The 24,300-nt window shown below is 45.9% G+C and overlaps 5 protein-coding genes across 5 annotated transcripts; 2 read left to right on the top strand and 3 right to left on the bottom strand.

Annotated features, from left to right (window-relative positions):
- Positions 1 to 1,108: 1,108 nt before the first annotated feature.
- LOC112900920 (WAT1-related protein At1g68170-like) lies at positions 1,109 to 2,872 on the bottom strand. Its single transcript, XM_025969691.1, has 3 exons — positions 2,691 to 2,872; positions 2,245 to 2,307; positions 1,109 to 1,949 (listed from the first exon to the last, which is right to left on the bottom strand). The coding sequence occupies exons 1-3, from the start codon at positions 2,870 to 2,872 to the stop codon at positions 1,109 to 1,111; spliced, it is 1,086 nt and encodes a 361-aa protein (XP_025825476.1).
- A 551-nt stretch (positions 2,873 to 3,423) lies between these two features.
- LOC112900070 (soluble inorganic pyrophosphatase) lies at positions 3,424 to 6,538 on the top strand. Its single transcript, XM_025968798.1, has 9 exons — positions 3,424 to 3,577; positions 4,134 to 4,261; positions 4,349 to 4,377; positions 4,990 to 5,055; positions 5,315 to 5,422; positions 5,760 to 5,825; positions 5,923 to 6,043; positions 6,144 to 6,225; positions 6,346 to 6,538. Exons 2-9 carry the CDS (start codon positions 4,135 to 4,137, stop codon positions 6,386 to 6,388), a joined length of 642 nt encoding a protein of 213 aa, XP_025824583.1. The 5' UTR covers positions 3,424 to 3,577; position 4,134; the 3' UTR covers positions 6,389 to 6,538.
- A 739-nt stretch (positions 6,539 to 7,277) lies between these two features.
- LOC112900069 (WD repeat-containing protein 25) lies at positions 7,278 to 11,268 on the bottom strand. The gene is made up of 4 exons (XM_025968797.1): positions 10,874 to 11,268; positions 10,218 to 10,376; positions 8,176 to 8,660; positions 7,278 to 7,706 (listed from the first exon to the last, which is right to left on the bottom strand). The coding sequence occupies exons 1-4, from the start codon at positions 11,193 to 11,195 to the stop codon at positions 7,335 to 7,337; spliced, it is 1,338 nt and encodes a 445-aa protein (XP_025824582.1). The 5' UTR covers positions 11,196 to 11,268; the 3' UTR covers positions 7,278 to 7,334.
- A 1,738-nt stretch (positions 11,269 to 13,006) lies between these two features.
- Positions 13,007 to 14,214, bottom strand: LOC112900117 (vacuolar iron transporter homolog 5-like). The gene has a single exon (XM_025968859.1). The coding sequence runs from the start codon at positions 14,107 to 14,109 to the stop codon at positions 13,471 to 13,473; it is 639 nt and encodes a 212-aa protein (XP_025824644.1). The 5' UTR covers positions 14,110 to 14,214; the 3' UTR covers positions 13,007 to 13,470.
- Positions 14,215 to 17,160: 2,946 nt separating this feature from the next.
- LOC112901694 (SKP1-interacting partner 15) lies at positions 17,161 to 19,891 on the top strand. The gene is made up of 2 exons (XM_025970655.1): positions 17,161 to 18,536; positions 19,603 to 19,891. The coding sequence occupies exon 1, from the start codon at positions 17,271 to 17,273 to the stop codon at positions 18,507 to 18,509; it is 1,239 nt and encodes a 412-aa protein (XP_025826440.1). The 5' UTR covers positions 17,161 to 17,270; the 3' UTR covers positions 18,510 to 18,536; positions 19,603 to 19,891.
- The last annotated feature ends 4,409 nt before the right edge of the window (positions 19,892 to 24,300 follow it).

Raw genomic sequence — 24,300 nt, 5'->3', positions numbered from 1 at the left:
AGCTTTCATCGGATTCATGGTAATTTGACGCGAGCGTGCACTGGCGTGTTGCAGCAGAGATGATGAGGGGGCCTCCAGTTCATCTCATGCGTCCGCCCACGTATACACAGCTGGCCCATCGACCTCTGCAGCATCGCACGCAGCGTCCAGCGGTACTGCCGCCAGTTCGAGCTGTAAGTCCTTTATAATTATCATTTCGATCAACTTTGATTTACATGACTAATTTCGTATAATTTACACAACTTTGATTTACACGAGAGTATGGTGAATAAAAATTTTGTATTTGAAAAAATATGAATTTTAAATAGTTTATAAAATATAAATTCGAATAAAAAATAAGAAAAGGGCACATCCCGCCCGTTGGGCGGGCGGGATGCATTTGCCGCCGCGGGAGGGGCCTGTTCGCGAATAAGAAAAGTTTCTTATTCGCGAAAAGGGACCTCCCGCCCGTTGGTTGGGCGGGAGGTCCCTCTTCGCGAATAAATTTTTTTTCTTATTTGCGAACAGGCCCCTCCCGCCCGTTGGATGGGCGGGAACCTCCGGCCCCACGCCTCCCGCCCGTTGGATGGGCGGGAAGTACCCATTTTTAGAAATTTTCCAAATCAGCACCCCTTTTTCGAATTTAAAATTTTTTTTAACCTTTTTTTTAAAAAAATTCCCGCATACTACTACCCTACGGCCCATGGCCGGGGGGGGGGAATCCGAAGCCCGGCCCGACAATCCTAGGCCCGGAAAGTTGGGTCTGGGCCGAACCATCAAATTGACTTGTCGTCGTTCCGGCACAGCGTTTTGCTGACTGTGCTAGCATGGATACTGGTGGTGTCTGCCAACTGAAAAACTGACAAATTAAAGACAGAGAGCTGAAACTGAAGTGTCTATGTGTTGCAACCTTTTGCATTGATTAGGTAGCTGATCGTGGTAACCCACCTCTAGTCTAGGCGATTTTTTCCTCTGAGCAGCATCACCAGTACAGCAAGGAGATATATAGGAGTATATATAAAGTATACTATACTAGAGGATCAAGTACTAGGTCATCAAGCTAGGAAGGAAGATGATGACGATAATACATGATGTATGCATGTCGTCCTCCGATGATCACCGAGATCGATCATCGGGTTGCTGATGAGTTTGCTGCTGCTGGCGCGTCAAAGCTGCGGCTGGTTATTGTGGGCAGCAGGTCGCCGACCTTGGCGTCGGCCTCGGTGGCGACCTTGGCCTCGCGTCCCTTGCCCCAGAGCACGGTGTAGAGCCCCGCGACGATGAGCACCGCGCCGAGCGCCGTGCCGAGGTGCAGCCTCTCGCCGAGGATTAGCGAGCTGAGCACGGCCACCACCAGCAGCATGAGCGGGTTGAAGACAGAGGCGAAGAGAGGGCCGCGCCGCTCCACGCACCAGAAGAGCACCACCAGCATGACGCCCGAGGCGAGGACGCCCGAGTAGACGGCGGAGAGGAGCCTGACGTCGAAGCGGAGGCGCCACTGCGCGACGTCCCTGTCGAAGCACAGCGCGAAGGCGGAGGACTGCAGCGTCGTCATCAAGCACATGAGCGCCGTGCTGGAGTAGGGGAAGGGGTACTCCCTCCCGAGCTTGGCCTGGATGATGAGCCACAGCGCGTAGAAGAAGCAGCTGAGCGTGCACAGCAGCGAACCCATGGCGTAGTTGGTGGCCGCCGGCGTCTGCTGCTGATGGGCCGCCACCAGGTTCACGTGGCTGTGCCAGGGCGTGATGTCCACGCCCTTGTAGAAGGTGAGCAGCATCGCCCCTCCGATGCCAAGGAAGGTGCCGGCGACCTTGGCCTGCCCCGACAGGCTGCGGATGGCCAGCCTCTCGTAGCGGAAGAGGAGGGCCAGGATGAAGGTCACGGCCGGGAGGAGGTTGGTGGTGGCGGTGGCGAACGTCGCGCTCGTCAGCTTCATGCCGGCGATGTACAGGTTCTGCGCCACCGAGCCCCTGCATTTATTTTAAGTTAATTTGGCGTGTCCATCTATCACTGCATTGCATGCCCCAATCTCCCGCTGATTGCATTGTCTGTGCTGTGTGCAACGGAAGATATCTGATCTGGGCCCAACTGCCACCAAACAAACAATCTACGGGTGGTTGCATCGCAGTTTGCAGCGCAGCACCCGACGACCAAGTGGCCATGGATGCATGCATGGTATTATTACTTACTACTGCAGTATTATTATTATTATTATTACTACTACATAGTATAGTAGTAGTAAGCCAAAAGATTATTAATAATTACCCGGTGAGGCCGCACATAAAAGACAGCACCAGCACTCTCCGCGTCAGCTCTGTTCGGTTCTTCCTGAAAAATATTATTCATATATTAGAATTACAAAAGGAAAAAAAAAGCATCAGGCCATCGGTGCCTGCATACATGAGCAGTGCGAGCTGAGTCTTGCGTGCGCATGTGTAGTTAGCTAGTGTGTACAAGCAAGCAAGGAACTTACGGATGCATGTGTTCTAAGACAGAAAGTAAAACAGCCTGAGCTCAACAAATATCAGCCTGCCTAGTCACTAATTAACAAGTCTCCTGAAACTGTTTGCTCGTTTTGCCCCACGAAAAAGAGGGGTCAATAAGAGGCTGTGAGATTAATAAGATGCAGAAAAGAAGGACGGAGGCATGCATGGCTAGTCTGTGTAACTAACGAGGAGAGAAAGTAGCAAGCGAGGAGATCACCGATCCACCTCTCAATGAAATATGCGAGCGGCGCGATGAAGGCAGAGGCAAACATGTAGCGGTAGGCTACCAGCACTCTCAGATCCATGCCGTCGCTAACTGCCAGCTTGTAGAAGATGTTGAGGCCAGCGAAGACCACCTGAAACGACACCATCCCCACCACGGGAAGCAAATCACCAGAGCCGGCCATGGCCCGCCGCCACCGCCGCCGGGATGGATCGGAGAGCGAGGTGAGGGAGAGAATTAATTATTGGAAGGAAGGGGAGAGCACCGGGGTTCGGTTGGTTAGGGCCGAGAGAGAGAGAGGGAGGGGGAGAGCGAGAGCGAGAGAGGCGGGGCAACTGGAAGTAGCCTTGGGGTCGTTGCATGCAAATGAAAGGGAATGTATGTAATTTAATAAATAAACTACTCCTCCTCCCATCCGGCTAGCTAACAACGTAACTAAATGCCGGTGCCATCTTTAATTCTGTTCACCTTAATTCGATCCATTGCATTGTTCAGAAAGAAAGCAAATTAAGGAATCTTCCAATTTTGATTTCCCATTAGTGCGACTTTAAATATTTATTTCTTCTTAATTAATCAAAAGGATGGTCTAGATTTCTTTTACAAGAAAAGATCAGCGTTGTCCTTTTTTTTTGATCGTAAGATCACCGTTGTCAGTTGTACTGAGATGGAGATGGAGGAATCGGGAGAATAAAAAAGAAGCCGGTCCAACAGGCATGAAGATATGGGTGGGCCTCAGCAAAGCTCAGAGGGCCAAAACAACAAACACGCCTCGGCCCTCTCGTTCTCGGCGGTAGGCTCCCTTCCTTTCCTAATTCCTTGCGGCGACGACCTGGCGAGTGGCGCCGCCCGCCAGTTCTTCGTCGGGCGACGAGACGAGCATCGGACAGGGGTATGCCCGCCCCTTTCCTCCCCTTCCCGTCCTTCTGCTCCAAATCGAACACCCAAGCCCTAACTATGGTGTTTGCATTCGGATTTGACCATGATTTTACCCACTAGCTTCGATTTTTTCTTTACAAAAATTATTGAGTCTTGGGGCACAGTTGCCTCGGGGAAGGAAGCATTTGTCCACGGAGTATTTTCTTAGGGATTCCATTCTCTTAGACTCACTGGATGATTTGCGGTCGCTGGTCTCCTCTCGAGAGCAGTGCTGCCCGCGACCGCGACCAGATCGGCCTCCGACCATCCACTGTTTTGCTCTGTTTTTTTATAAGATCCCACTGCGTTACTAGCTGTTCGATCAACCGTAGATTTTTGCCTGCCTAGACCTTTTAGTGATTTGGTGACTGCTGATGGGATCTTGGTATTCATTATAGCAATTCCCGGGGTTTGATTTCGTCACTTCTCGTTTAAATCGGTGGAAATGGTTTGCTATATGTTTCTCAGTCGAAGCAGATATGGATATTGATTGAATAGATTTTTTGATTTGTGGCTCCTCTCCGATGCAGGATGAGTGAGGAGGACAAGACTGCTGCTGCTGAGCAGCCGAAGCGAGCCCCTAAGCTCAATGAAAGGATCCTCTCTTCTTTGTCCAGGAGATCCGTAGCTGCTCATCCATGGCATGATCTTGAGATTGGTGCGCGTCTGAACTATCCTTTTCTAGTGTTCGCGTTCCCAGCACCTTCATCAAGTAAGCATATGCTAAATGAATTTGGTTATGCAGGTCCTGGGGCTCCTGCTGTCTTCAATGTTGTAAGTATCATCATTGCCCTCTAAATGCTTGACAAGTTAGATGCTTGCTGTTGTGGGTAGTTGAAATTTCAGGAACCTGTGAGAGAGGGAAGGGGAGGACGGTTTGTGCTGCTATAGTGCTGTTTTGTAGTGCTTTCTGACCACTCATGCCTTGCTCGCATCAATAGCTAGGCCCAGAGTCACCTAAGGAATTTGTCCCCCTCTCGGACGAGGCAATATTGGATTTCTAGCCTTCAAAAAATGGAGGAATGGTTCATCTAACATCACCCCAACCCTTGTTTGCACCTAGAAGTGACATTCCGGTAAAATTCCCATCAATAGCTAGGCCCAAAGTCAGCTAAGGAATTTGCCCCCCTCTTGGAAGAGGCAATATTGGGTTTCTAGCCTACAAAAAGGAGTGTTTCCTCTAACATCACCCCAAGCCCTTGTTTAATTGTTTAATTGCACATTTTTGCATTGCCAACATTTGATGCTCCCACATAGTGTACACGAATCTGTTTGACAATAATTTGATTGCTGGTAAAAAAAATGCTTCGTGTTGTTATGATTACGATGTTTAACAATGCTATTTAGTTCCAGAGAATGACTAGACATCTATACATCACCATGCAGGTCGTTGAGATCACAAAGGGAAGCAAAGTTAAATATGAGCTTGACAAGAAAACTGGACTCATAAAGGTATATTTTCTGTTCTCGAAGTTGTTTGCATTTTAATCATCACTTTCTTTCTCAAGAGGTGTATGGCTTAATTTCTACTTCTTGTACTTGGGCAATGAATGACAAGCATCCACGGATCCACCGTAAATTTGAACTTTTATTACTGTGCTACAAATAATTTGTCAGGCTTATTAAGTCTTCCACTTATGAAATGTGAGAGTTTATTTTGCATTTTTCCTGACATCATATTATAATTTACCTTTGTGCTACAACCTGACAGGTTGATCGAGTCCTGTACTCATCAGTTGTATACCCTCACAATTACGGTTTCATTCCGAGGACACTTTGTGAAGACAACGACCCGATGGATGTTTTGGTCCTGATGCAGGTTAGTTAATCTTCCTTTTCCACTTGTTCCGTGTCATGCACTCATGTGGAGACATTTGGGAGGAATGTACAGTGTTTGGTATTACCATGTCCTCTTTCTAAGGACAAAAAGTTTGTTTGTCCTCTGGTTTTCATATTCTCAGACTGCTCAGCTGCTCTTTTAATCGTGTCATTTCTAGTTATTTGTAACTGAATTGTATGATACCATATAAGGAGCGCCATGATCCTGTGATGACTATTATTCTTTTTATATTATTATTGTGCCAAGCATGGAAAAGTTACATAGATTATGGCATGCAAAATTAAGACGTTATGATTGTGTATCTTATCTCTTACAGGAGCCTGTTATTCCTGGTTCATTCCTCCGGGCAAGAGCAATTGGCCTTATGCCTATGATTGACCAGGTATTTCATGTTACATTCTATTTGAGGTAAATGGAAAATGAATAACTTTTCAAGTTTTTTGTTTCTATAAATATGGATATCTGTTGGGTGTTGTCAGGGTGAAAAGGATGACAAGATAATTGCTGTCTGTGCTGATGATCCTGAATACCGTCACTACAATGACATCAGTGAGCTGTCTCCTCACCGCCTGCAAGAGATCAAGCGCTTCTTTGAAGATTGTATCCTGTATAATTCATCTACTGCTTTCTTACTGCATGCTTTAGTATATTTTGCACGGTCACATTCATAGGTACAAGCTTCCTTAGCAGTATCTTTCAGACAAGAAAAATGAGAACAAAGAGGTTGCTGTTGATGCATTCTTGCCTGCAACCACCGCTCGAGATGCCATTCAGTACTCCATGTAAGCTCAGTTGGACATTAAATCTTAGCTGCTGTTACAAAAGTGCATTTTTTTTTTGCTTGTCGAGTATGAAAATGCTTTGTAACTTTCAGTAACACATATTTCTTGATTTGATTGCAGGGATCTGTATGCACAATATATTTTGCAAAGCTTGAGGCAGTAGATCGCCAGCAACTATTTATTGTGGTGTCTTTGATTGTGTTCAACCATTACAATTGAGTTGAGAACGATGTCGCGAGCTGTGATTGCCTTCTGCTTTTCCCTGGACTTGTACTACTTTGTCGTTAAATTATGAATAAACGAAGTTCATACATTTACCGTGTCCACCCAAGCCAGGTAGCCATATGCAGGATGTCTAATGTTGCCGTTGTTTTTTCTGTTATGGATCGCTAGCTTTGTTTGTTGCTGCAGGGATTTGTGTGCGCAGTATATTATGTGTCTTCATTATTGCGGCGAGCCCGACACTGGTGGTCGTCTTTTGAACCATGCGTGTGGTTGGAGATGAACAAGTCCACCTTCAAGAACCAGCCAACAGCACGATGAGATCTTCGCCGATTGAGATGCCATGGGTTACCTTGGATGGCTTGAGTTCTTGTTTAAAGTGAGGCGGATTAGTGGCAGTAGTGGTAGTCTGGCAGTAGCGGCGATCGCCGGGAAGGACGTCTGGTCCGCCAGGGCCACGGTCATGTTCTACATTGAGGTCATCGTGCCTTTGGCCTTCCATTTTATCGTTGCTACTAGCACCGTTATATCTCTACTACTAAAAAGCGGTTAGGGTTAAGGTTGTAACAGTCGTAATTTATCGGTCAAAACTGAGACATGCCGTACGTATGTCTCGGGGTTGCATTGTGCCAACAGATCAAGCAAGAGATCCAAGCAGGGTATCAGTTGCATGTGCACGCGAGCATGGCAGATCTGTTGTCAACAAGTCAGTCTCTTGCTTCAACCGAGCAAGGGATCAACATGGCAGACACATTGATCCCTTGCATTGCACGCTGGACATCATATATAGCTCAGTCTTTCTCGGCATGGGGGGGCGGAATCACAAGAGCAGAAAAAGTTTGCCGTGTAACACTCAACATTACTTCCGTACCGAGCATTATATTATCTCACTCAAAAATAGATATTTCACCGGTCCAGCTACATGAAGCAATCACATTTGGTATTACAGGGTGGTATACAACATCAGTGCAGGCTTCTTTGAATGCTTCTATTTTCCGCAAACACCTTGCGGATTTATAATCAAAAAAGTAAATGGATCCATCTGACGAGCCGGATGCAAGCTCTCTTCCACTTAGAGAAAAATTGCACTTTATCGGGAAACCCCATACTCCATGTCCTTCAAACCGCATATACTTGTTCAGCTTGAAGGGCGGCCTTGCTGAAAAAATCGCAATGTAGTTCCCGTTGGATTGCGCAACAAAAGAAGCTTCATGCGGGTGGTATCTTACACATGGGCATGTGAATGCTTCAGTATAAACCTGTGAATACAATGGTGATTTATGTCAGCTTCCACACTGCAGGTAGGATCCAGTTCCTATTATTGAACAATATATTCCCTGGGCTAACCAGTCATTTCACTATCTGATTTGACATCAGTCATTATGGGCCTGTACCTTTTTTGTTCACAGAGAACAATGCACCTTCACTATTTCTCAATCATTGTATCAGAGTGTGCAGAATATGTTTGTCCATGCTCCAGTCCCAGTGTTGCAGCATGTCAGAATATGTTCTCATGAATATGCTGAATCTCTATATTCAAGCTCTATGTATCAATGCAGAGTATCCAAGTGAAAATTGCATAGATGACTGCTATTCTTTAATTTATGGGGGAAAAAACTAACTGGGTTTTCAAACAAAGGATTTATTTTATACCTTTTTTTTAACATGTTGTACACACACATTGATGCAGGCACCCTCTAAAGAGTAATATAATTATAAACCTATTACCTGGTTAGATAAAGGAACTTGTCGCAGGACATCCCAGACAATTATAGTGTTCTCACTAATATTGCTTCTGGTTGTGTCCGTTGAAGAGATAAACTGTCTCCCATCAGCACTGAATTCGATGTCAAGGATGGTCCCAAGACTTCTATGAAATTCTTTTGTTACCAGACCACTTCGAATATCCCATAGCCTAAGAGAACCCTTGGACCCACCAGATAGGAAGAGATTGGGGTTACTTGGGTTGAACTTGATAACCTCCACAGCTTGATCTTCCTTCAATACTTTGATTACCTTTCCCTCCACAACATCAATTAACTGTAAGGAACAATCAAGCCCTCCAGAAAGCAAAGAGAGGCCATGAGGGGACCACCTCACATCCTTTACAGCAGCAGTGTGATGCTTCAAAACACGAGCAGTAGTATTCCCTTTGTCCCATACGTTCCATACATGGACTGTATGATCCATTCCAGCAGAAGTGAGTAGATGTGCTGCACCCCCAAAAAGAAAAAATGAGCATCTTCTCACTTGGTCAAATTTATTATCAATAAAAACTATGCAAAATCATCCTAGGATTAGTGTATGTCTAAAAGTAATATCTCAATCAACCTACCAACAAAGTTTGAAGCTGGTGATTTCACCAACTATCAACTCATCTCATTAATTGATACTTACTATCAGATCGCCGCGTGCGTCACACTGTTAGTTAATAGTGGAGCATAAGGACAGAAAAAGGAACTGAACTTATATCTTTTGAGTTAAGCAACAAGGAACCAAGACATCTATTTCGAAAAAACAAGTTTGTTCATGGTTCCTGTTAATAATAACACACCGATAATTATTGCAGTTTCTGTGGGTTCTGTGGTTGTAGAATGAGCTCTTATATTGATGCTCTACCACGTATAATCTCCTTCCCTTGTTATTCTTTAAGTAAACATCAAGTTACAAATGAATGTAGATATCAACACAGCTTAACATTTCAAAAGAAGTCAAATTTACTAACAATTTTTTATTGGCCACTTATCTGTCCCACCCATGTCAAACTTCCTCAGATAATTTCTCCTGTTTGTTGTCCAAGACTACTAGACTAGACAAAGTAATGCAGTAAGATTTCAATCAGGACCTATTATCACTGTAAAGAAATAAACAAACCAATGACTGGTATGTCATAAAAGTATGGATGAAAGAAGCAAGGATAAATTCACATCGAGGATTTTATTTTATGTTAAGATCATTCTATTTGGAATTTTTTGATTCCATAGAGATATTTGCCAAATATGATATTTCATAAGCATCCCCAGTCAGTATTAAATTAGCAAGGGACATGAATTGTAAGAACTTCCACAACAGTACAAAATCCAATATGAAGAGCAAGGGGTTAGTAGAGGTGACATATCTTGGCTCACACAAGATTAGAATTGCATAATGGTCATTTAATCCTATGGCCTTCTTAGTGAACAACATTACCATGCACCAATGCATTTCACAGCATCATTATCTGTATAGTTAGTTTACTTGGCTCAATGCTAATCTACTATGACTAGTAGCAAGATTATAGAGAACATTGAGGATGCCACCTGAAAACTTGTCAAATATGTTAGCCCAGAAGTACATGATCATTTGGTGAAAGACCCTGTGCAACTTCTAATGCTTCTGTTTTCTTGAAGCATTTTTTTTAAAACAAGGGTCTCATGCCTGAAATTTACAGATAATATTTTGCCAATTTATATCACTAATGTTGGTAAAAAAAAATCAATACCAGGGCAGCAGTGCAGCGCAGCACAGCGCCTGCTTTGTTTCCTCGTTATTATAACAGTTCTCCCCATTTCCCCCATGTTGGTTACCCCCATTTTCTTGACTATAACCGACTTATTGTATACCTGTTTGCATACCCCAATTTGCAATGGCTTGTGTGATAACCATTGCACAATGTCTCCATTTTCCTGATATCCCAATACACAACTCCAGGTCCAATACCATACTCATGTTGATAATGTAAGTCAAACAGAACAGCAAAGAGGCAGTATCATGTAAGCACAATTACTGACCATGAGTTGGCGACCAATCTATACAATTTATTGCCTTTGTGTGACCCTTCAAAGAAACCGAGAGCTTCGAAGGCAAACTTTTGCTAGATCCAGGCTTTGGTTGGCATCGCAAGGAATGCAAAATGCCAGCTCGCAGATTTGAATCAGTGATGGAGCCAACTGCAACAAGATGTTACAGTGAAGATTAAAACAGGGCTGTTCAAGCAACATAACCAAAGAAAAACCTGAAGTATAGAAGCATCACTCTTATAAACTAGTTCCTCATGAAATTATCATGATAACAGAAAAAGTGGAGTCTTGAGACGAAGCATTTTGGCTTTCTCGCACAGTAATGGGTAACACAAGCTTTTTCTTAGCCTTTATCCAAGATCTGAACAATTCCTCCAAAAATTTCAAACCATTTGAGACATCTAATAATGCAAAAGACTAAATTCATTCTGGAATGCAATGCGTTATTGTCAAATCAATTTATGTCAAAACCAATCACACAAAAATATTCTAAACTCAACGAGCGGTTTGGTGAAGCTGCGCACATGAGTGTATTTCCCATGTGAGAATTAGAATCCCAGGACGAATTTTACTAGGATAAATCAGTGTAGACGTATGGAAAGCAATTTTCGCTTCCAACCAGCTGCGAAGAGGGCCAAAATGTTCACCTGAGCAATCGACCTCTGCTGTTGTCTGCGGAGGAAGGATCGATGCGGCGTCCACGGATGCTCGAGATGCAGCAAGGAGGGCGCGCTCCCTCTTGGAGACGTACCTGCCGCTGGCTTGAGATGTCAGCGGCGGCGCTGCGTTGGGCAGGGGCGGCTGCGGGAAGGACGGGGGTGGAGGGAGGTATGGTTGGTATTCCCACCGCGGCCGCTTCACGGGAGATGGTGCGAAGGAGGTGAGCGCGGTGGCGACTGGCGGGGAGGAGAGCGGCTCGTCGTCGTCCTCGTCGGAGGGAGCGCCGTACGCAGCGGAGAGGAGATCCATCGGCAATCGGAGGTTCGAGACCTTGTTCTTGGACCGACCCAACCTGAACGGCTGAACACCACTAGGGACTGGGCGACCGGCCTTTAACAGGAGAAATTTTGATTTTTGACACCCCCTTTAACGAATTTTGATGCCTTTTATATGTTGATCTTTTCAGCCACTCCCTTTTAAGTTTAAGTCACGTAGTACTTCCGTCGACAAACAATTTTTATGATCCATTCTAGATAAAAATCAACGAAGCAAGGGTAATTAATATTAGCTAATTAATTATGATAGCATGGCACTCTAGTTCATTTTATTAACTTTATACATCGTTCCAATAACCTAAAATATATATAACATCTAATGAAAATTGAATTTACAGTAGTTTTGTAAGACTATATTTATTATAGTTAATTTGGTATTTAATTTTTATAGGTAATTATATATATTATTATCGTATGGGTATTTTGTGATACTCAACTCTTCGTTTGCATGTATATAAGTAATCTAATATCTCGATGAGACCAACATTATATTATTTCATAAAATGAAAAAAAGGACAATTGGGGAGCCACGATGCTTATATTATCCCTATTTGCATTCCTTGCACAATGTAAATGTCTCATTATCACCCTCACCTTTGAATTTATTGTCGATGCACATATATGTTATTATATTTTAATAATAAAAACTATTCCACTTCCATAGGGCTTCCTAGGGAGACGGTGGGGGCTGCTTGAGGTTATGTAACATGGTTTTTTGCCATCTCTAGCTATGAAGACCTTGGTGCAAGGAATAGGGAGCATGAAGCGTGTATGCTAATGGCAACGCCTACTTGATGATCAAGTTTGACTTTGGTAGCACATATTTTGGGATCATGTCTTTTAAAGTTAATTTGTACTCCGTGGCGATATTACTATACTGCTCTATAAAGCGAGGCTCGGTAATTATCCTCACTTTTGGATCGTGCTAATAATTTGTGTGCCACATGTTTTCCTTTCTGATATTTTTTCTTCCATGTAAAATTTTATTTTTTAGATAATTATAAGTTTTCTATGCACAACTTTTTTAAAAACAGATCTTACGTCGTAAGGACAATATTGTTAAGCTAACTTCTAAAGTAAACAGTCACACACTAGAGAGCATGCTGATGCGCGCTCACCGACAATAAATTTTGCCTTTCTTTGCCCCTGACCTAGTGCTTGGATGTAGATGAGCAAGAAAACAAGAAAGGTTGCACAAGAATCACTTTGATAAAAAATATATACTTATTGTTATTGGATTTTTTTTATGATTTTTAGTATTTTCCATTAGAATATTTAATAATATTGGTAAGACTATGACTATTGCCATTTTGAAACCAAATGTTCTAATAAAAAATTCAGAAAATGACCGAAGAAATCAATAACATTGAGGACGTAGCTCTTAGCGAAAGCAAAGGGTCGTGTTTCACTAGAAAAGGTTTCCCTGATAACATTATCCTGAAAGATTCTAGAAACAAGTTTTCTAAAAACTTCTTGAAATATAGGTTTTGTGGTAAACTTATTGTGAAATAAAAACTAGAAAACCATTTTAAAATAAACATTTAAGAAAACAGGGGGGAGGGAAGCTATAGTAAAATTATTAGAAAAGAAAAACTTGGAATAAGCTGTGTGAGCTAGGGAAAGCCAAGTAAGATGGGTGGCACACGGCATGACTTGTCAATGGCCAATGGAGTAGTACGTCTAGTGGCGAGTGGAGTGTGGAGCCAAGCCAGCATCTATATCTCCTATCTTTGCTTTAATTTGTCAGCACTCACTTGTTGATCACCGGTGGCATGCAATAAGACATGATGTTCGTTCATATAGGAATAAGAGAGAAATTGATTAATCAGTACACTTGAGAATAGATACTAGTATAGTAGTGTGTTTACACATGCATGCATGCCATAGTCGCGTCTTAGACTCTTGCGTGGAGCTCGGCCAGTACAAGCATGCATGCATATGGTTGGTAGTGGTACTATCAGTAGTAGTATTACATGCATGCATGGTAAACCTATGGATATACTGCATATAATTCAGCAGCAGCAGATCAGATCGGAGCAGCAGCAGGTGGCCGGCTATACACGAGGAATACATGCATAGAAGAAGCAACAACTAGGGATATGCTGATTGATGGTTAGGAGCTGCTCGTAGGAAGCAAGCAACAACACGAAGAACAACTAACTATGAGCTCGACCGACCAACCGACCAGCTAGTAGCAGGCCAGGCAGGCACGCACGCCAGCACGAAGCGTGTGTTGGAAAGGGTATAGATCATATTCCGCTGGCTTTGAAGAGCCTCATGAGCCCGAAGGTGACTCCCATGGCGGCCCAGCCTCCGACCACCACCCGCGCGCACGACCTCGCCACGGGGGCGCGCCCCAGGACGGCGCCGACGCAGCCGAAGGCGGCCAGCGTGGCGGTGGCGAGCGCGATGACCACGCCGATCCGCAGCCTGTAGTCGCGGATGAAGCCCGCCGCCAGCAGCGGCACGAGCGCGCCGACGGAGAAGGCGAGCGCGGACGCGGCGGCGGCCTGCACGGGGCTGGGGAGCGCCTTCTCCTCGTCGCCGCCGCGCTTGCCGTCGCGGTCGAGCTGCGCCAGCTCGACGTCGCGCTGGGAGCACACGGACACGAACTCGCCGATGGCCATGCTGCACGCGCCCGCCAGGAGGCCCGCGAACCCCGAGATGACCATGGCGCGCGCGTCCGCCTTGACGGCGCCCACGCCCAGCATCAGCGACGCCGTGGACACCAGGCCGTCGTTGGCTCCCAGCACGGCGGCGCGCAGCCAGTTGGCGCGCTGCGACAGGTCGTCGTCGTCGTCCACGCCGCACGGGAGGGCACGCCGCGGGTTCTCGGCGTCCACGACGGCGGCCAGCTTGCTAACGTTGCCGTCCATGTTCATGGCCATGGAATGGAATTGAACTTGTAGCTAGGAGGAGGAGGAGGGAGTGATCGAAGGCTAGTAGGTAATAGCTAGCGGCAGTAGTGTGCCGGACACACGCTAGCTCGTGCCGCGTTTTATAGAAGAAAGAAGCAGAGGGATGAAGATGGTCTCGATCGATCGATCGTTGCTGCCTAGTATATTGTTTTGTTGCGTGCGGCCAATGCACTCGCTCGTAGTGGGGGATCCACTGCATGCATCTTTAATGAAAAGCTACAACCGTCTTTTTTCCCCCCCAGCTAGCTCTTCTCTGACCTCTGGTATCGCTCTCTCATCGGTGTGCCAAGCACACTCACTAATAATAAAGCAAGCAGGCCTTTTGCAGCTGGTTGTGGTTGCCGATTGTATATGTGCGCAATCCACGACGACGACCACGGAGTGCAAAAATAAAGCTGCGTACATCGATCATAGAGGGAGCAGCAGCAGACAATTCCGTCCGATCCATCGCCTGATGAATGAAGCTAAGATGAACCACATCTGGCAACTGTCTGTCTGTTGCGCCACGAAAACTGCAGCAGGCATGCATTTTAATTTGTTCTTTCCTCAATCTTAAAATGGCTAGCTAGCTAGCTAGTGTCACTGCCATGCACCTTGCAGCAAGTTTCTATAACGAGGCCGGGTTACTCACTCGCCTGGCTCTCATCATATATATCTGCAGCAGGTAGCTAGCAGCCACGAACTATACCAGGAAAACCCCTACCCCGGCCCAGTGTGTCTGCCTTCATTCTTCAGTATAGTGTGATAATGGCCGGTGATCATAAAATACGGTTAGAAACAAAAAAACCATCATTAATTTGCAGATGACAAGCTAATAACGACGAACGAACTCTCTGAGACCCTGAATTATATGTATCTGTGATGTGCTATACTAGTCATGTTTGTACGCGTGCCATATAAGGAACACACCAAGTATAGCTAGTAACGGTTCTCCTTTTTTTTTCCTTTTGGAAAAGAAGCAGGCTGCAATGCCACGAAACATCTCGTCGACCGCCATCTAGCTTGCTAGCTACCCCTACTAGTCGAATGGAGTACTTGTAAGGGTGCACTAGCAAGCTATAGCTGGAGAGACGTCAAGAACTGAAGAATCAAACCAATGCAATTAAGAATGGCCAAAAAGCTTGTCGTCTGCATATATGCGTGCATGTGTTCCTCCATTTATGTCCGTCAATGGTCCGATCCTACCAAATTAGCTAGCTGTCTAGTCATCTCAGGCTCTCCGCTCTGATGATCAGCGGCCAAGCATGCAGTCCTCGCTAGCTTCTAATTTGTATTAGTCGTGTGCGTGCTTGGAATTTTACCATGGATTTGGAATGGCATATATATCTATGCATCATTAGCCATGCATGCATGCGCACATCAACTGTATCGTTGTGGCTTGTCAAGATAGAATCCACCAGCTGGCAGCAGATGCGTACCAAGAAAAATGAGAAGAAGCTAAGCAGCAATACCTAATAATTATAATCATGCAAGCATCCCTCTCGCGGTCGCGGTTACTGTTTCCTTTTTGTTTCTTTGGAATCCAAAAATGAAAAGAAAAACGAGGGAAAGAGACAGGAAGCTTTTTTTTCTTCTTCTTTTAATTTATTTTCTTTTCTTTTGGAGGGAAGATGACAAGGGACAGCATCGACGATCGATCTCACGCCTTTTGCATTGCTTTGCTTTGGTAACACAACAAATGAAGCCGCAGACGACCCAAACCACGGAGTACTTGCCGTGATCGATGGATTGCGAGAAGAAGAAGAAGAAGAAGAAAAAAAGTAGGTCAAAAATTTAGGTCCGGGCAGCGATGATACGATCTCCATGATGGATGATCGGATCCATGGTGCAGCAGGTGAAGGCCAGCAGCAGCGAGATGCATATGCATGATCGAGGTGAGGTGAGGTGACGGCCGGCCGGGGAATTATTCGCGTGGGTGCCTGCTGTCGGGGCGGCCGGCCGGGCGCCGGGGACGGATCGAGCTACTACTAGTGAGTGAGTGCTGAATCGGCAGGCACCCGGCCGGCCTACTGCTGGGCCTGGGCGCTGGCCTCGTCAACCAAACCAACCAATAAGTTGGATCAGGTGGCCATCGATCATATCTGAGAGCAGCAGCTGGTACGGTAGCTGCTAGCTGCTGCTGCTGGGGAGAAGAAAGCTAATTAAGTGTAAATAAATCAGGAGGAGCAATTGCTTAGCAGTAGTAAACAAATGGAGGGAGTGCGCGATAAGCATGCGCTCCACACGAAAGCCACCACCCTAATCATTCTTTATCTTATCGCCTCCACCTCTTTTCCATTTCTCTATTCACCGATCTGTTGCTGCCCACGCACCCGGCTGCATGCCCTCGCTTTTAGAGTTATTTGCTGCTACTCCCAGCTTTTACTCGATCTGCCAGTGGACCGCCGGCCTCGTCGCTGTCTTCTTCCTCCGGCCCTTCCTGCTTGTGTCCTCCTCTCCTCTTGAGGATGCGCATGCATGGCTAGGCTAGCCTACTTGACTCCTACTCACCATTGCATTCTATATTACCATTGGGAATTCCAAGCAGTCAGTCATACAGCGCATGCTTTTTTAGCAGACGAAAGAAGGTTCAGAAATAAAAAGAGGAGGTGGTCTCTGACAGCATCACATTAGTTATTCCCTGTATGCAGCATTCAGTTCGATTCTTGTTCTTTCAAATATTCCTTCTCCGGCGAAGCGGTGGCCGATGGATGATGGTCACCGACTCCGATGGTGCTGTCTCCGACAGATGGATGGTTTGCTTCTTCTTCATTCAGGTGATTGATGACTTCAGAAAGGAGAGAGAAAACGGCGCACCGTTCCGACCAGTGGGTCCCACCCACGCAGCTGGGGCCGGAGCCCCCCGAGGAACCAACGCGGCAGACAGCTGGGTCCTCGGCCACATTCTTGCCCCACTTTGCCAGCCCAAGTGAGCTGCACGCCACCACCTACTCTCTCAATGGCATCCATGGCCCACGGGCCTGGGTCCCACATGTAAGGATATTTATTGGCATCTGTGTCACTGACATCTTGGCACACCGAGGGTGACGGACCCACATCCGAAGACTTCCCTCTCCCTTCTCCTCCTCCTCGCTCCTCGGTCTCATCTGTTTGTTCCCCTTCCCCACCACCAAACCCCCCACCCATCCGCCATGGCTGCCGGCTCCGGCTCCGGCTCCGACCCCGCCGCCGACTCGCAGCCCCCGCCGCCGATCCACCACCTGCCGCCCGACGCCCTCCACAACGTGCTGCTCCGCCTCCAGCTGCGCGACGCCGTCGTCTGCCGCCCCGTCTCGCGCCTCTTCCACGACACCCTCTCCGCGCAGTTCCTCGCGCTGCTCCCCACCCTGCGCCTCCTCCTCCTCCGCCACCCGCGCCCCGAAGGCGGAGGATGCCTCCACGCCTTCGACCCCGCGCGCCGCCACTGGCTCCGCCTCCCCTTCGCCCACTTCCTCCCCTACCACTCCTTCTCCCCCGTCGCCTCCTCCACCTCCCTCCTCTACCTCTGGGTCGAGACCTCCACATCGACCTCGCTCCCGCCGCCCCTCCCCTCCACATCCTCCTCCACCTCGCCCGCGCACCCGCCCAAATCGCTCGCCGTCTGCAACCCCTTCGCGGGTACCTACCGCCTCCTGCCCCCGCTCGGATCCGCGTGGGCGCGCCACGGCACCGTCCTCGCCGGCCCCGCCGGCACGGTGCTCGTCCTCACCGAGCTCGCCGCGCTCTCCTACACACCGTCCGGATCCGGCAAGTGGATGAAGCATCCTCTCTCGCTGCCGTCCAAGCCGCGGAGCCCCATACTGGCCTCCGCCGCAGCAGCCGTCTTCGCCCTCTGCGACGTCGGCACTCCGTGGCGCAACCAGTGGAAACTCTTCTCCTGCCCGCTTGCAATGCTCACCGGCGGCTGGGCGCCCGTCGAGCGCGCCGCATGGGGAGACGTCTTCGAGATCCTCAAACGCCCCCGCCTCCTTGCCGGGGCCGGCGGCCGCCGAGTCCTTATGATCGGCGGCCTCAGGTCCTCCTTCGCCATGGATGCGCCGTGCTCCACGGTGCTCATCCTCCGCCTAGATCTGGCCACAATGGAGTGGGATGAAGCCGGGCGCATGCCGCCCAACATGTACAGGTGCTTCACTGGCCTCTGCGAGGCTGCTTCACAGGGCAACGCAATGCCCACTGCAGCTGCCGGTGGCAACAACAAGGTGAAGGTGTTTGGAGGTGATGGGAAGGTGTGGTTCGCTGGAAAGCGGGTACGTGGGAAGCTTGCAATGTGGGAGGAGGATGAGACCGGGGGCAGCGGTGGCAAGTGGGACTGGGTGGATGGTGTTCCTGGGTACGGCGATGGTGTGTACCGTGGATTTGTGTTCGATGGTGGGTTCACAGCGATTCCTTGATGCTGATGGAAACTGTATCCTAGTCTGGTGCGTGACTAAATGAGCTCAAGTTAAAGATTTTCATTTGATATGGGACATCTATCTGTTGCATGCATGGGAACTGATATGCCCCCACATTTCATTTACAATGTTTAGCATGATCAAAACTTCTAATTGTTGTACTTGATTAATGGAAAATGAACCTTAAGTTGTTTGTTTTGGACATTGAAATGCTGTAGAGCGATCCTCATTTCCTTGATGAATTGTTTCTTGATTAAGTCGGAATTTGTAGTGTTCAGATACCATTCTGCTTGCTCATATGCAAGGTGGGAACATTATCATAATACCTTTACGTCAGTGCTGTTCATTGGAGGTTTGCTTCGGATTGTAATTCGGTCAACCAGCTGCCTTTAAGTAACCAAACTGATCAGCATTGTGATTTACTGGGTGTTGGTGCCTTGGTGGTGTTGATACTTGTTCTAGGGTTTGCAATGGTCTTAGCCTACCAGTGTACCACTTCCATCGCACAACATAGAGTACTGTCAATCTGTCATACACAATTCATAAGTCCTTGCCTGCTAATTCGCCTGGATTGGATGGTTATCTTGTTTAGTACTCAATTGCGATTACCTGTTATTTGATCACTAGGCCTTTGATTACCTCTCAGTAAACAAGATGTAGGCACTATAGCTGTTATTTTGATAGTCATTACATGAGTTGTGCATGAGTTGGGGAACCATAGGGTAACTAGTGTCTGGATGTAGCGGTGTCCTAGTTAGCACTAAAGTTATTGATGTAATTGGGCTGGCCAAATCATGACCTTATCTACCTCTATTGTCGACCATGTATAGATTTTAGAAGGGATATTAACAAATTTGCCACTTTTTAATATGGTCATTGTCACGATTGTGTCACTGATATGTTGGGGCTGCTTCTGTCTATGACAGTGGTTCAGGGTGGCAAATACTATGCACTTGCAGTGCCCCCCCATTAAACATTATTTCTGGTCCACCTTTTGGCACTAGCTAGCTAGTATTGTTTGTTACCTCAATATCGCATCATTAGTCTCTTGAATTTTATAAAATAACTGATGGTACTATCATGTTATTATCAGCCTATTTCCACTCAGAATTTGAGAAAGAAGATTGTTAAAAGTCTTGAAGAGCCATTTGCTTGAAGTTGGGATGTTCTCTTGGAGACGTTGTAGTGCATCCTATGGGCTACCATGTGCACCAGTGCTCCAATTCTGCATGAAACAATGAACACGCGTCAACTATAGCCAATGTTATTAAAGTAAATTATAAGATTATATCTTTGTGTCTTAGGGATGTATTACTGGTAATTTTAAGCCTATGTGCTGATACTTTAGTCACCAATTAATAGATCAAAAGCTAACATATTTTTTTTAAAAAAACATGTTCTACAAACTTGTGTGTACAGACAGGTATTTGTATTTGATGTTTTTGGATGCCTGTGTGCTGATCTTAGCTAACACAATATCGAAAATTGCTAACATATTGACAACTGTTAATGGTAATTATTGTCAGCCCTGATTGTCATGAAGTTTGTTATAAGCTGCTTAATGAATCATTAGCTTGAAAATTTGTCTGTGAAGCGTATATTTGTTATAGCACATATTTATGCTTCGTGATAATATATGATCCATAATTCCATATAACCATATAAGTGGTGGAAGCAGTTGAAACTTCACATGCCTATCTTAAGCAACCTATATGCAGTTTACCGTAATAGAAATTTACAGATTCTGAGCTTGAAAAATTCACACTTTAATGGCTGAGGGAGTTGAAACTTCACATGGTTGTCGAAACAGTTTAGTTGCATTTCATACTTTGGCATTCTACTAGAATTCTTTGATTGATTATGAATTTGAAAATTGCATAGCAACACCTCTTTAGGGCTCCTATGCTATCATGTTGCCAATTGATATATGTCTATAGTTCCATGATATTGGTATTGAGCCAAATATCATCACATTTGGTGGAACTGTGAGAAACACTGAGGATTAGGCTGGAAGCACTTAACTCTACACTATTTCTCCTGGTTGCTGTCAGTTTATTTTTCTGGTGTCTCTGAAATCGATGTATAAATCTCCTCCAGATCTGGAAAAGATGCCTCAGTTGCTAATTCAGTAGAAATTCTTGAATTTTGGTTGCATGGAGTTTTCGAGGACCTAGAGAAATTGCTGACGGTGGGGCATCTCAGAAAGCTGTCCTGCCAACAGCTCAGTTCATAGTTGCAAGAGTCTTCTGCATTTTTTTTTTATCTCAGAAGTTCAATTTGTTGGGGCAATCGTTAGTATGGAGTGTGAAAGTCCTCACAGACATCTCTTGCCTGGATGATGGTCGACTATCTAAAAACTGGTCACGATTGGAGCAGATCTCTAATCTCTTTGATCTGTCATCTTTTTCTTTGCATGTATGGCTTTCTTCCCTTATTTTTAGTGGTGTGTCGCTTGCTCACTGGTCAGCATGTTGCATGAATACTGCGGTTGTTGTTGCATGGACATGCCCCACTCCTATCGCTCTCGGCCTTCACCTATCCATGTATCTGCTAATATGAAATAGTAGCGCTATGTAAGCCCTGCTGCATTAGTTGATAGAAAAAGCCTTGCAGCAAGCTCTTATGTCAGCAAAAAACATTTCAAAGTCACTGCTGTGTTGCAGTAAGCTTTCCCATGTCAGCTTACAATTTTCAATAGGTTGATTTACCTGCGTTGCTTGATGCTCGTGATGAATGGAAGTGTAGCCTGAAGCATGGGAAAGCTGGACTTATAAAAATAACCAATATTACCATTCGCTCGTGATGTCCTGTCATCTCAGTCAGTAACCTTGAGCGTTGTATCGTTTGTGGCTTATGTTTATGAACCGGGCGTCAAATGAATGATGTGTGCGATTTATGTTATGAACTGGGTGTCAACTGAATGATTTTATGCCTGGTGCCTGAAGATGTCTGTTTATGCCCATTGCTAAACAGACCAATGAGCGACCAAGCACTTCCTTTGCGATTGCTTGGCATGTGTTTATTTTTTCATAAAAAAAAAATGAAGTGAAGGCCCAGTATGCTGTATTGTCTATAGAGTAGTTTTATTTTGACTTGACTGGGTTGGAAACAAAAGGAGCTTATAGATACTAACCCATTGAGAATTTCGTATGTGCTGGCGCCATTGCCTGAGCTTTTGTCTGCCACTCTACGCATGTGCGTGCGTTGTTTGTGCATAATCTTTGGCTGGCATGACGTTATTATCAATAAAAAGAATGGATTTCTGATCTGGAAGCACTAGTGGTATAGTAGAATCTCTACAATTGCATGCATTCTGGCCTTGTTTTGATATTTGGTAAGCACTAGGCGGCTCCACAATCATTTCAAGATCGAAGCAGGGAGTACGTCCTGTATTGGCCACGAGTTGAAGGTGATGCCGCACGTCATACTAATCTAAATGGAAATGACTCGGCACGGGATTCTTTCTGATCAGCATGCAGCTGCTGATGTCTGATTTGCCCACTTGATCCCGTCTTCCTCTCCCCAATCCCCCATTGCCATTGGTGGCTCTGCATCAGCTTATTTGGTACATGGGTACCTGCCCATTACAAGTACTTTTGACTTTTGAGAGAGCCTTGACTGACTCTTCTCCCCCTTCTCAGCTTTGATCTCTTTCAGCTGGTTGCTGCATGCTACTCTCTCCTTCACAGCTTGGTTTAGTTAGTTTGGCAGTGACATTTTTGTGAGCTAGATGCCGGCCGGCCCTCTCTCTTTTCCCCTCGGCGGCGGCGGCGGCGGTGGTGGTGGCAACAAAGCTAGATGCCGGCCCCCGCATTGGTTCTCAAGAGACAAAAGATCGAGGCACACACCAGCGTTAGCGACGACACAAAATGGCCTGCGCCAAATAAACCAGAGTGGAGCGCAAGCAATGTGTTCCAACTCGATCGACTCAAACCAAAGGTGCTTGCAGTTGTTTAAGAGCTAGGACTCTGTCGTTGCGCTCTCTCTCTCTCTCTCTCTCTCTCTCTCGTGCTTGCAGCACAGTGGTTAGCTTTAACCATGCATTTCCTTTTCGTCGATGGCCTTGAGAAGAAATAAACAATTATTATTAAGTGATCGAGTAGCTTTGTAAATGGGATTGGGAGCCGTCGGTGGCACGACGTCGTCGCTTGCTCTGATTAACATTGCCAAACCACTCTCTCTCACACTAGCTAGCCGATCAACAACTTGCCGCTTGCTTGTAATCAATGAATCAATCAATTTGCCGCTCTTAATAACCTCTTTTTCTTATTGTATGTAATACGGGCATAAACAACACTTGAGGGAGTCGTCCTCCAGTCCACTAGGGGTCTAGGGCTAAAAAACAAGTAATGGCATCGAGGTTGCTAGCCAAGTGACGATGCAGGTCGGCCCGACCTGACCTGACGACAAGAGACAGACAACAATTCAGTGGGTGGATACGTGTTTAAATATAGATTAATTATAAAAATTAATTGCATAAATAAATACTAATTTATGAGACGAATCTATCAAATCTAATTAATCCATCATTAGCATATATTTACTGTACCATAATATTACCAAATTATGGATTGATTAGGTTTATTGAATTTGTCTCGTGAATTAGACTCTATCTGTGCAGTTAATTTTATAATTAAATTATATTTAATACTCTAAATTCGTGTCCAAACATAGTAACCGCGAGGTTTAATTAGAGTCATACAAACAGCCCGTCGGTTCAGCTTCTCCAGCATGGCCTACCTGTAGCGGCCAGTGATCCGGTCTCGTCTCTGATTGCATGCAATGTCCTGTCCATCTCTTCAGCTTGGCAGATCGAAAGCTGAAAGTGGGCGAGGTCAAGCGCGGAATCTTGCATTGGGTCCAGCAGTCGCTTGGTGGAATCTCCGGATCCTGTCGCTCGGAATCTCCAGAGAGAAGAGAACACCGCGTACGGTGCAAGTGATTTTGGCCTCTGGCTGTCCTGTCTTCCGCCGGAACAACTGACACGGACGGCCGGCACCGGCAGGTTAATTAATTTGGTCATTTGGTGACGCGCGGAGTAGCTAGGTTAAAATCTCCGGCGGCGCACAAGGCTTTACCTCATGTCCTGAATCATCACTATAGCTAGTACACTAATCCTTCGCTCTGCGTGCTAAGTTATTATCGGTGACTTGGAGCAAAACCTAAGAAAAACACATCTACTACTCCCCCACCTTATCACACTTTATATGGGAAAAAAGGGAAAAACAAGACCTAGGATATGTTTGTTTCAGCAGCTTTTGTTTCAGCTTTCACAATCCGGCTTTTAGAATCCCACAAGCTGGTTCTCTCTGGGTTTTATCAGCTTTTGCCAATTATTAAAGCTGTGGGGATTCAAGCAGATTAAACTTTGTACTACCTAGTAGCTTTATAATCATATAAACATTGATCCAAACATTATCCATGACGATATCAGCCTACTCTTTAGCATAGCTTCTTAAATGGCTTCACAAAGTATTTCAATCGAAACTGTACCAAACGGATATTTTTGGACCGGCTTCAGGCATAAAGCCATCCATGAAGCTTATTTCAGCTTTCTTTAGCGGGGTGGAGCCATAAAACGTGATTTCGATCGGCTTTCACGGAAGTAACTGTTTCGCCAAACGTTTTTGAAAATAGCTTCAGCTTAATTAGAGAAGCTAAAGCCATACGGCCGGGATAAGTAAAGAAAATGAAAACGCTAACGTCACGAGGGAGAGCAGAATAATGACAAACCTACACCACCGCGGTAATGAAAGCGGGTCCCACCGATTCTCGTTGTCCGTCCAATCTC

Source organism: Panicum hallii, chromosome 7 (assembly GCF_002211085.1).
Source record: "Panicum hallii strain FIL2 chromosome 7, PHallii_v3.1, whole genome shotgun sequence".
NCBI lineage: Eukaryota > Viridiplantae > Streptophyta > Magnoliopsida > Poales > Poaceae > Panicum > Panicum hallii.
Note: the sequence above shows the minus strand (reverse complement) of the source record. Positions and strands in the feature narration are given on the sequence as shown.